At 39.8% G+C, this 13,335-nt stretch overlaps 1 protein-coding gene across 1 annotated transcript in view; it reads right to left on the bottom strand.

Moving 5' to 3' along the window:
* Positions 1-13,335, bottom strand: part of CEP290 (centrosomal protein 290) — a 3,346,332-nt gene that overhangs the window by 1,993,313 nt on the left and 1,339,684 nt on the right. The window contains exon 23 of the mRNA XM_044087863.1: positions 11,847-11,949. Within this exon, the coding sequence (XP_043943798.1) occupies positions 11,847-11,949 (103 nt within the window). The remainder of the gene's footprint in view (positions 1-11,846; positions 11,950-13,335) is intronic.

Genomic DNA, 13,335 nt, shown 5'->3' with positions numbered 1-13,335 from the left:
TTAATAATGGAAACTGGGACAGAAATTTTAGATAAAGTATTTCAAAAGAAAGGGCTACAAAAAGGTTCTGTTAAAGTGTCATATCAACACGTCATTGGAAGATGGTGCTAATGCCTATATGATGTCTTTCTATAAGGAAAATAAATATACACACATTTTTAAATATATTTTTATGATATTTGCAAAGGATTTTATTAAAGTTTTTATTAAATTGTTTATTAAAGTTTTAAGTTTTAAATTAAACATACATTTATGGTCAGGGGAACAACCATTACTCATTTAATGGTTTTATTCACATGAAGTAGTCTTTTTAAGAAGAAGCAATTTGCACTTTATTTAATGAGATCCTATGAATGTCAATCAAATATGCTAAATACAATGAATTGATTGGTTCTTCTGGAATTTGAATCAGTTTTAATATTGTATTAATTTATTTGAGCCCACATTTGCTGAAGTTGTTTAAAATGAAAATGTCTGTGTTGAATGTTCATGTTGTTTGGTTTTTAAGTTATAAAAGAGTTTAATTTACTTATGACTGGGAGCGTTTAAATTTACTAGATTCGTGATGTACTGAGAACATTTATATAAGCAGTCTGGGAGCTTTATAGTACGCCTTCAGGTTCTACCTTTGTGGACTTATTTGGCTTATTTTCAGTGGAAAGCTTGCAGTATTTTCATGGTAGACTCGGGAGAAGAATAAAAGTGTTTCTGTTTACATGTACGTTTCCTATGAAATGTCTGAGGGGGCATGTCAGAGGGTTCAGAATCAGACTGGGAACTAATATAGCGGGTTGCCTGGGTAGTCTGTGGGCTTGACTGTCCCTTTCTGACAGAAGGATGAGAAACAGAAGTTGGTCTAAGCTGGGGTTCGGATAGCACCAACCTTGAAGGGAACACCTTTTCATTCAGCATCAACAGGACTTGATAGAAAGCCTCAAAGGCTGAGAAAGCCACTGACTCGTATGGCTCCCTCCTTTCCTCCAAAAAAAGGGAGACCTCAGAATTGATGGGTCTTGACCACAAGGCTGATCTCAGCACCAAACTGTCTAGCAAAAAAGTGCCAAGGGGAAAATATCAGGAAAACAAAAAAGGGTCCAGCACCAACTAGGAGTAAAAGGCTACATTTATTGATATAGATAAAATAAAAAACAAATAGGCACACCGATTTCATCAGAACAAAATGCCTTCCTCAGTGCATTGAGGAAGGCATTTTGTTCTGCCAAAACCAGTATGCCTATTTGTTTTTTATTTTATCTATGTCAATAAATGTAGCCTTTTACTCCTATTTGGTGCTGGACCCTTTTTTGTTTTCCTGACACTTTTGGTTTGGTCCGTGCACCTAGTCCTATGTGAATGGTTTTTGGAATATTCTTAAGGGTAAAATATCCCAAACAAAACAAGAACCAGACTGCTCGAAGCTCTCTCCCTAATCACATTTAATAAAGTCAATAAAACAAACACTGCGGTAGCAACAACATAATAACTTTAATAAAGTCAATAAAAGAAACACTGCATGATTTGGGAGAGAGCTTCGGGCGGCCTGGTTCTTGTTTTGTTTGGGATATTTCTATTTTGGAAGATCCAGTTCCAGTACTCATTTCATTGTTTAGGTTTATAAAGCTTAGGCTTAGAGACTCTTCCAGATCTGAACACATCAGACCCAAAAGTAGTATGGAACCAGTTAGAGTCGAAGTTGCCTGAACTATCAGCTCTGAAAAAGGTGCTCCAGGAAAGACTGGGCCCAATGCTACCAGTGCTGATGGCAGAGCTGGTTCCAAAAGACAGCATATAGAGGATGGGTAGATGGACCAGTGCTCAGTACATTCCTAGAGGATGATATTGAGCGAACCCCAAGCTGTATGTGTGTCCAGAGAAATTTTCTCATCATTCTGTCAACGTCCTGTTTGGTCAGACTTCTCAAAGACCGGGATGATGATGCCACCCACAGCGGTCTGGAGTAACTCTTCTCCTGAAGTACTGAAGAATGTAGTCTGGGGCTAACCGAATCCAGTGAGAAACCAGACCTCAGCCAGAGATTCACTGTGCCAAGAAACTGCTGGCTCCAATAGTGATCTCAGAAGCTTGGGATATTATTCTGAAGACAGGGATGGATGCAGTGACCTCTTACGGGACATCTCAGAGTCCCCCTTTTCTTTTGTGTTTTTTTTTTCCTTTCCATTTTTCTTTGCTTTTATCCCTCTCCTTGTTTGAAGGTATTTTCTCTCCTGATTTCTTGTCCGTTGCTTTTGGAGAAGAAGTGGATGAGAAGAGGTAGAGGTGGAAGACCCTTTCTGGGAAGGAAGAAGTCTCTGACAATTAGTTTTTCACATCTAATTTGAAACACTTAAGTGCTAAAAGAAGCACAGGCTTGACATGCAGGGTCTAAATGAGCAGTCTGTAAACAATATACACAGAGGGAGTGTGGATCCTGGGCGACAGCTTATGCCCACACTCCACGCACTTTTTAAACCCTTGACCATCAGCCATGAAGAAAAAGTTGAACACACACACACACACACTGACTGGCTGACTAAAGTTATCTATTTAACTTATTAAGGTGCAAATACAAGGTTATAGAAAACAAAGCTAAAATTACTCTAAAACAATATGAAAGTATTCTAGAAAAACTAGGAAATATTTAACTATCTTACCTACAACTCTAAATGCCTATACTAACTAGAAAAATTACACCTAAAATACATAAACGAAAGTTAAGTACTCACCATAACAACAGATCCATGTTACCTGATTTTTATCTGGTTCAACTGTGGGTTGTTGAATCTGACCTTGGCACATTCCCGAAGCTTTTCAGTACCAGTTCTCTGACTTCCACCCTACCCATAATTCCCTGAACCCCACTTCTACCTCAGATTGAGTCCCCCCATTACATATTATACACATATGCAGATACATGAAAACATATAACTTCTGTTCAAAATTAACTCCAGAATATAAGACAGAAAAAATGGTCAGGTTACAGGTAACCAACAATAAGGAGCGCTCATAGACAGGGAATGCCAGAGTCAACCCACTCATCAGAATCTTATTTGTAACAATCTAGAAGGGGGTAAGTGGGAGGGATGTTGATCCAGACAAAAATCAGGGAACGTGAATCTATTGTGATGATAAGCACATAACTTTCATATCCAATGTTGTGTATTTTCATCTGATTCAACCGTGTGACAGATTCCCAAGCATACAGACCTGTGTGGTATCAATAAAGGACATTTCTAAGGATGGTGGAGCCAGAGGAGGAAAATTATCTTGACTGTTCATCTAGTTTATAATGAGATACAAAATGTATGTACTGTTGACCAAGCAGCTGCTGCACAAATATCATCAATACTAGCAAAAGCTGTTGAAGTGTTCATTGCCCTTGTGAAGACAGCTTTAGGTTTAGACTGTAAAGACAAACCCATCTTATTGTAAACAAAGAAAATGCACTTAGATAACCATCTTGACAGAGATACTTTGCCTAACTTGGACTTTGAGAATGCCACAAATAACTGGTCTGATTTTCTGAAGAATTTGGTTCTGTGAAGGTAGAATCTCAACTGATGAAGCAAGACCAGCATGTAAACCCTGTATTTACCTCTGTTTGAAAATCTTGGGAAAAAAAAAGACTGGTAGAGTTAATGACTAACTGTTTTTGGATGCCACCTTAGGAAGGAAAAATGCATTAGTCCTTAAGAAAACTCTGTCTTTGTGAAAGGCCAAGTATGGAGGCTTGCATGAAAGTGCTTGCATCTCAGAGATTCATCTGGCTGAAGTAACAGTCACTAAAAAAAATCTGTTTTCCAGGATAGGAATTTTAAATCAACTAATGCTGCAGGTTCAAAGGGTGGGCAAGTCAGAGCTTGCAACTTGATTGCAATATACCATAGAGGTACTGGGTCTCTAATAAGAGGTCTTAGAAGAAGAGTTCTTTTTAAAAAGGCTTTGGAAAGTCTTAAGAAAGCAATGGCATTATCATTCTGGCCAATGTGGAAACTAGAGATCGCTGCCATTTGGACTCTGATCGTTGCACTCTGATCGTTGAATAACTGGAGCTGTTGTGGAAAAGTTCTGACAAGAATTCTAAAATGGAGTGAATTGGTGCAGAGGGGGATCCGTGGTCCAAATAGAGAATGTCTTACACTTCCTATGGTATATTTTTGTAGTGATCTGTTTCTGAGATGCTGAAATGATTCACACAACCAAAGCAGGACACCTGGCTTCTCTGGCTAATGTTAGAACTGGGGGAACGAAGCAGTTAACTCGTAGCTTTCTCGTCCAGAGGAGGCAGTCCAGAAGGATATGTTAGGAGATCTGGACAGTAATCCAGCATCCATGGAGGATGTACTAGTAAAGCCACAGTAAGGGAAACCAAGTTTGTTGAGGCCAGAAAAGGGCAAGGATCACCCTGCCATTACACATTCTCGCTTTTTGTATGAACTTGTTCATCAATGGCAAAGGGGGAAAAAGCACAGAGGAGACCTGATGGCCAATTGTGGACCAGAACATCACCTGGTGACTGTCCTTGGGGAAGGATCAGGGCAAAGTTACTGCTGCATCTGTTGTATAGATGGAAAGCAAACAGATCCTAGTGACAGAAAATCAAGATTGTCACTTCTGGATTGAGGGACCACTCATGAGGCATCAGGACAGATCTGCTCAACTTGTCTGCCAGTACACTGGACAACCCTGGGATATGTGTTGCAATTAGAAAGAGTTGAGAAGACATCTCCCATTGCCAAACTCTCAAGACTTCTTGACACAAGGGATAAGAGCGAATTCCTCCCCGTTTGTTGCTATACCAAACCAGTGATATATTGTTCATCTGTACTGATAAGCACACCTGTGGGGAGGACATCCTAAAATGCCTGCAATGCTAGGAGGACTGTCCTTATCTTGAGAACATTGATTTGAAGATTGGCCTTTGTGTATGTGTGTGTGTGTGTGTGTGTGTGTGTGTGTGTGTGTGTGTGTGTGTGTGTGTGTGTGTGTGTGTGTGTGTGTGTAAGTGTGTGAGAGAGAGACCAAATGCCCTGGACTGTCTTTCATTCAAAATGTTCCTCCCACTCCAGAATGGATTCATTAGTCATCAATACTGCTACAGGGGAGTCTGTAAGGAAAAGACATACTTGTACTATTGAATAAGACATCCACCAGGATATGTGCATCCTGCAAATTAGGGTAAGACAAATTTTGGCATGAGATGGGTGATGAAATTAGGACTGTTGCATTGTTAGGGCCAACTGAAGTGTACTCATGTAAAATCTGGCAAAGGGAACCATAAAGATTGTGGGAGCCATCAGTCCCACCAGATGTAAAATTAGTCTCACTGGTGGAGAAGGATGATGAAGAACCTGAGTGGCAGTCATACACAAGGAGTGAATGCTGGAGTCAAGAAGTTGGGTAATCTGCAAGCTTGTGTCCAGGTGGCATCAGTTAAATTCTAACTGCTGAGAAGGCATAAGATGACTTTTGGTGAGACTGACTGTGATGCCTAGGTCTTGCAACAGCTGAATCAGAAGGTCCCAATGATTCACCAAAATGTTGCTGGAAATAGTGGTCAGGAGCCAATCATCAATGTATGGGACGCCAGGGATCCTTCGCAGGTGAAGATAAGCCTACACATGGCTGCCATTACCTTGGTAAACATCCTGGGGGCTATGGTGAGACCGAACGGTAGGGCACTGAGTTGATAATGACTGGCCCCTAGCCAGAAACAGAAATCTCTTTGAACGCCTGCCTACCATGATATGGAAGTAAGAGTCCTTGAGATCTATGGAGTGCATTCAATTGTCCTAAAATGGAATGAAGTGTGCCCATCTGGAACTTTGTCTGTGTTACATATTGATTCAGATGGCTCAGATCCAGAATGGAACTAATGTCCCCTGTTTACTTTGGTATTAAAAAGAACCTTGCATAGACTCTTTATTCTAGTTGGTCTTCAGGGACTGTTTGGATGACTACTTCTAGCAGACTGGAGGGTTCTGCTGCTGCAATTTCCCACTGACTGGGAAGCTTCATCTTTATGATGGGATAAAAGGAAAATGTATTTATTTACTTAATATTTATTTAGTGGGAGTGTCTGACTGGGACAAAGTCCATTTTCAGCGGAGGCCCAGGGAGAAAAGCTCCATAGGTAAATTACATACAGTTACAGACATGGGAGAAAAGCTCTATAGGTAAATTACAGATATATTAGAAAATTACAAATGTACATGAAAACAGTTGCACTGGATCACATTGAGTATAATATGACATAATATATGTTTGGCATATGATACAGGAGAGTAATAAACAAAAGATTCAACATTATTACACACTGTTACAATCAATATTTGAATTGTGCAACAGATTACATAGAGACCCCCTCTAGAAAGTAGGTTATTCGGTGGACATGTCCTATAAAGAGATAGTGCAGTCTGTAAGTAGAAGTAAGGAAAGAGCTAGAAAGAATCTGAAGAAAGGTGAATTTGGTCAATAACATTACTTGGACAATATTAATGATTGTGGGGAGAGGAGCAGAGAAAGCAGGGAAGCCAGATAAGGTAGGATGTGAGAAGCAGGCTATATTACTTGTGAAGAGGGGGTATGGGTAAGTAGGAAAGGTAGTAAGTAAGTTTAGTTACAGTCAATGGAGATAATTTGACTGAAAGTAGTTTAGTTGGGTATTCGTGTTGGAGGAAGATTTAGTCAGGACTAGTGCACTGGCACAGCCAATTATTGGTGAGGAAATTTTTAAGTATGTTTTTAAATTGAGATGGGTTGACAGTGGTTATGATACGGTGTGGAATAGTATTCCAAATTTTAGAGATATAGTTGGAGTAAAGAGAGTCGCCAGCAGCATTGTTGGATTTGGATACATGATGTAAGGATTTATCTGAGGACTCAAGTGTTAGTGTAGGGTAGGAGCAACTGATGAAGAGCAGGATATTTTTCCGGCTGACGAATTAGTCTGTGGGCAGTAAGAAGTTGAGTGTAGGTTAGGTAATGGGGTAGTTCAGTTGTTGTAAGGTAAAGCAGTGATGAGACCTGTGAAGGGAGTTGGTGGTGAACTTAGCAATTTTACTGTAGCAGGCTTCTTGTTTAATCAAATCAGTTTTCTTTAAACTGGTGAGGGAAAGGGGAGACATATAGTAGGGTGGAGACTAAGTGAATTCTGGCAATTACCTGTCTTGTGGTGTTAGTGTGGAAGGGCTTGAGTCTATATATGGCACCTAGTCTTACGTGTGTGTTTTTAATAGACTGGGATAGATGTATACTGAATTTCAACTTACTATTAGCACAGCTAGAAGTTTTTTTTGGCCTTTGGTCGACATTATGGTATTACTGGAACAGAAAGTTGGAATGGATTTGTGAGGTCACGCGATTTACTGGGGTGGAAGACCATGAGCTTAATTTTGGATGGATTCAGGATTAGTTGCGAGTCTGATAACCAGGCTTCAACTGCCAGGAAGGACTGTTGCAACCTAGCTTCAAGTACTTTTAGGGTAGGTGGAGCCATCAGTGTATTGGACAATGGAGACTAGAGATTTTGTGTGAAGTCTGTTGCTGAATATACTAAAAAGAATAGGACCTAGGCCTGATCCTTGGGGGACCCAAATAGAGAAACAAGTAATAGGGAAGAAAGATCACTTTGCCATTTGACAGCTTGTCAGTTAGTTAGGTAACTAAGGAACCATGCAAGTGATGAATGGCCAAGTTTTAGGGTGGAGAGTTCATTAAGTAACTTCTGATGAGAAACAATATCAAATGCTTTGGATAGGTCCAAGAATAAGGAAGATGCCAGATTCCAATCATTACTACGTTGGTGGATAGTACTGGTAAAAGTGAGAAGGGTAGTCGTGGTACTATGATTTGGGTGGAATCCATGTTGTGTGCTAGAAAGGAGATTATTAAATAAAAGGTAGTTGAAGAGCTGCATATGAATGCATTTTTCTAAGAGTTTGGATGGGGTGATAAGACAGCTATAGGTATATAACTGGAAAGTACGATGGAACTGCTGCCACCTTTGTGCAAAGGGATTATGTAAGATATTTTCCCAGTTAGAGGAACATATTGTTCAGATATGGACCTGTTAATGAGGATAAGAGACCGAACAGGAGACGGCATCTGCTGCTAGTTTTAAGAATTCAAAGGGAAGGTTATCAGCTGCAAGGGTTGCGGGCTTCAGTTTTGAGAATACGTATTTATGGTGCAAGTTTGGACAGGTTTAAAGAAGGAATCACTTTCATCTTTGACTATAGTTGGGATAGTTGTAGGTATAGTGCAGTGGGTCTTAGTAACTGAGCTCATAGTATTTGTAAAGAAAGAGTTAACATTGTGCGGCTATGCTATCGTTATTGTTAGTGATTGAAGGGTTGGGGGTGGAGGATTGGCCTGGCTGAAGGAGTTTATTTATGGCACACCAGAATTTTTTAGGATTGTTGTGGTGCTTTTGCTGTATAGTAGTACTGTATGATTTTTTGTCTAGACTGACTTGGGATTTGGCTTTATTTCAAAGATGTCTACAGTGTTCTAGTTTGACCTAATTTTGTTGGTGTGCCACAGTATCCAGTCTTTATCTCTTAGTTTGAGAAAATTTCTAGTATCTTTTGATAGCCAAGGGGCACTGTTGGATTTTACTCCAGTAGTTCTACTTGAGGAAACTCTGTTGTAGGCAGGGAATGAGTGTAATTATTGTTTTCAGCCTGTAACCTTGTGACACTATGGTCAAGACCCATTTGTCCTGGGTGATTAGGTGCCAGTTTTGAGAAAAAAGTGCTAGTTTCCCCCTAAAGGTGCTGCCAGTAGATAAGTGCTTGGCGATGGCAGGGGGAAGTCATTGGGACTGCTTTCTGTATGGCTGTGACTTGTCTTCTCCGCTTTTGGAGGTAGAAGCACCCCATTGTTTAGGCCTGTATGAGCCTTGGGGCTGGGATCTGCCTCTAGGGTGTCTGTATCTGCCTCTTTCTGGCCTGTCTGACACTGGAAAGGACCAATTATTTGTAGGCCAGTGTCTGCTAAATCTTGGAGGCTGTACCTGTAAAAAATCCTTGACTGTCTGCATAGATTTGGCTTTGTCCTCCATTTTCTTCAACACCTCTTCTGCTTTAACACCAAACAAGGTATCATGCTGTAATGGAGCATCTAATAATTTTGCTTTAACATGATCAGGCAGATTCTGTTCCTTTAACCAAGCATGCCTCCTAATGACAGAACCCGTAACAGCGGCTCTGCAGGAGGCCTCCAAAGAATTAAAACCACATTGTAAAGTATGCTTTCTAACTTGTTCAGCTGCATGCAATAAATCCTGCATTTCTTTATTCTCTGCACATTCAGAATTTGTCAACATTTTCTGTTTAAGTAGCGACATTATGTATTGCTGAAATTTAAGCATATGAAACTGACAATTTAAAGCCCTTGTAGCCAAGGTAGAAGAATTTAAATCTTTTTTCCCCATCTGACCAGTGCCCTGGAATCTCTGTCAGAGGGGGTGGGGGGTTTTGCAGTGGAAGCCTTGACCCCCTTGGGACCCTGAGAGACAAGTTCTGGGTCAGCAGCAGGGTTTTTAAAAAGAAATCTGTAGGAGTCTGGAACCCTGTAATATCTGTTTGGCTTAACAGGAGCTGGAGGTAAGGAGTCAGGAGTCAGACTGGACTCTGAAAAAACATCATCTACAATGTCTAGCACAGGTGGAATAGCAAGGGGCCTGTGCTGAGGCAGTAAAAGAAAGTCTCTGAGCCTTTTCTTAGATTCTGAATAATCTTGGCTCTCCCAATGGAAATGCTCCCTCATGGTATGCAGTGTTTCGTCAAAAGAATAATCCTCAGGAGGAGAAGCTCAGGGGAGAGATTCTTCAGCATCAGAATCCTCATAAGGAGGAAGAGAGTATTGCTGATCACAAGAGGAATCAGAAGAAATGGAAACCTGATCTGAAGATTCATATTCTATATCTTGCCTAGGCCTCTTGTCAGGAGGGGGATGAGAACCCCTGATCAAAGTAATCAGGTCTTCAGCCATTTTGAGCATCTGATTTTTAGGCATGGAGGCCTGTCCATGAGGCTGTTGTACTGGTTTCTTTGTCTTTAAAGCTGCTTTCGTCTTTACCTTTGAAGCTGAAGTCATTTTAACATATAATTGTGTAGGCCTGAAAACACCCTCAGAAGCTGATGCCTGCTCAGCGGCTCCGGACCCATGTGAGGGAATGGTTTCCGAAGGTCCAATACCTTGAGTTTCTGTAGGCCTGGTTGACTCCGCGTGGGAGTCAGTATCAGCCTGTGGTTCTAAAGTAGCGGTAGTCACGGCCTGCGAAAACGCCTCACTGAGAACCGGCAACTGGCCTCAAAGAAGCCTCATTGTCGGTTTTGGACCACGGATGCCTGTCCTTTTCTTTTTCTTTGCGTTTTTTGTAAACTCCGGTAGTCGGCTGTTCTGATGGCATTATATAATTAAACTGTCTGCCAAAGTAATGAAATGCAAAATCGTACCAACGCTTAATAGTGCGTTGGTTAAATCTAGCACAAAACCGACAACTAGCAACATCATGGTCAGGGCCTAGGCAAGGAATACAGTAAGAATGAAAATCCTTATGAGATATTTGCTTTGCACAAGAAATACAATTATTAACTTTTTCTGACATCGGTCTGGAGCAAGAAAAATGCTTCCCCAACGGTGTACTTAGCTTTAAATGAAGACTTCGGATCTGAAATTCGAACTTGAAATTTTCAGGAGTCAGCCGACCGGCACTTGCAAATTGCTTTTGCTTCAGGCACCGCTCAGCAAGAAAGACTGAAGAAAATGGCATCGGCTGCATCTTTTATACCCCAGGCGCACTGACGTCAGGGAGGAGGCGACAGCAATAGACAGTGGACCTAGACTTTGGAATTCAGGCTGACTGCGGGTAGCCTGCCAGCAGGATAACCCAATTGTAATGACCGCAACAGTGAAACACGATGAACATCTGGGACTGCAATGTTATGAAGGTAAACCATATACACACACACACACACACACATATATATATATATATATATATATATATATATATATACATACATAAACCAAATAAGAAGCATGCACGGCAAAACAATAAAGCCCCGAACAGCCTGGAATTCTTCTCAAGACTTTATTAAGCATAAAAATCAACCATGAATGTTCTCAGTATGTTTTCGCTTAAAACACACTTCATCAGATGTGGGCTGGCATTAAACAGAGCAAGCTGAGGGAACACAATTAATGAGTCAGCAGCAAGGAAGAAGGAAGAATTCCAGGCTGTTTGGGGCTTTATTGTTTTGCCGTGGAGGCTTCTTATTTGGTTTATTTGTACTTGTTTTAAAGCCGTGTGGATTTTACTTTGTATATATATATATATATATATATATATATATATATATATATATAATATAAACAGAGAGAGACACATACATAGCCACACCCCCCACACATAAGTTACACACCTATCATCTTGCAAACAAATAAAAAATATATCAAAGATTAAATGACAAACAGGAGGAGCTCTAAGAAGTAATTAATGCTGACAGCAGGATCAGATACACTTTTATCCCACCCATGCTGTCAGTAGCAACATCTCATTATGGCTGAGAAAAAATATGCCAGTCCTTACTTGATAAGATTGCAAAGTGTTCCACTGAATTATGTCCTCAACAGTATAGGTCTGCTGGTAAGGTATACCAAATAATACCACACACTTCCCTTGATGTTCTACAGTAATATAACACTTCATACAACTTTATAAACAGTCTTGCGAGTGTCACCTTTTACTTAATGGGATCCCTGTAACACAGTATCCAATATTTTTTTTAAATGCATGCAACACATTTTATTAGAACAACAAATAAAAAAGGGGCACTTACATTATATTCTGTAATTTTCACAGCATCAAGTTCTTTCTGATCTTCAAACTTTTTATTTTCTTCTTGGACTTTCTCAGTTTCTTTTTGCCAGGAATCCCTCTCACTAAAAACACATTTTTATTTTATCTTCTACTCAAGTACAATAATGACCTAATGAAGTTTGAAACACATTTAAAATATTTTAACACATATACAGCTCTGTCTCTTACCAAACACATTCCTTTTTAAGCTACCAAACAAAAGACAGTTCATACTTAACATGTTAAAATGGAGAGAGAGAAATAAATAGGAATCAGTATTACTGCTTCAATGGTCTTCTCAGTGAAAGCCATATGCTCTTACTTCATAAACAACCAGGAAAGAGGAATATCCTCAACAAACAGAGCTTCCAGTAAATTTAGTCTTTTTGCTACAGGAGAATATCTGCAAACAAGTGGGTTGTGTATGTTTTGGACATCTGTGACTACCAGTTTGGCACTAAATATGAAAAAATCAAAGAGAAAGTCATACTTTAGCAAGGCTAATAAAAGTACTGCATTCATCAAAGAGTTGAGGGAGAGAGAAAGGTATTATAAATAAAATATATACCTAATAATGCACAACTCATAGTTAGAAACCTTTATAATTAAGCTCTGAGTTAGTATATCAGACAAAAGCAACAGTTTACAAAAATGAATTAATACATGGTATATACAAATGGGTGCATTTTATCTATGAAACGTATAAATATTCTTAAAAGCCTAGCCCATATATGAATAAAATGAGTCAAATCAAGTCCTGAGCTATGGCTATCTGAAACTGGAAAGAATAGTGCAAACACACTAAGGAATGCATTAAAATGAATAAAAAGACCTATTATACCAACCTCCAATGGTAACACCAAAAAATCCAAGTATTTTTTGGTCATCACTAAACAGATTATTACATCATGGCCAAACCACCACACCATCTCCTTGTACTTCTAACAGCACTGACTCCAATTTCAGTACTTGTGATTTCCCATTGACTGAAACAAGATACTCCTGAAAAGGGTTAGGGAAGAGCTCTGCTTCACATGGGTGGGAACCCTGTTCCAACCAGGATAACTCTCTGAGAGACATACGTGTCCCTTTAATGCCTCCTATTTATATCACAAGCAAAGTTTAAATCTCTAGATTGGGTAATTTCAGTGTTATTCTATTTTGCAGATATGCAAAAGATGCATCAGAGTGGGATCCAAGGATGCTCTGTATCCCAGGCATAGAGCGCCTCTCAACAGCCTCTAAGGAACAAAGATAGGGTGCTAGTGTTGTTGCATTTGCCTAGTCAGATACATACTGAAAGGGGCACTGTACTCAATAATGGATCTGATGAGTGCTAAACACATTAGAACAATGACTTCCTTAGAACTAGATGCCATGCCCTTGCTTATAAGTTAAAAAGCAGAATAGAATGATTTCATTATTACCAGAGATGCATGCTGGTCTAAATCAGGTTACTATCTACATAC

This window comes from Protopterus annectens, chromosome 11.part0 (genome assembly GCF_019279795.1).
Source record: "Protopterus annectens isolate FY-2018-M chromosome 11.part0, PAN1.0, whole genome shotgun sequence".
Lineage (NCBI taxonomy): Eukaryota > Metazoa > Chordata > Ceratodontiformes > Protopteridae > Protopterus > Protopterus annectens.
The sequence above is the reverse complement of the archived record's forward strand: the minus strand, read 5'-3'. Positions and strand labels throughout refer to the sequence as shown.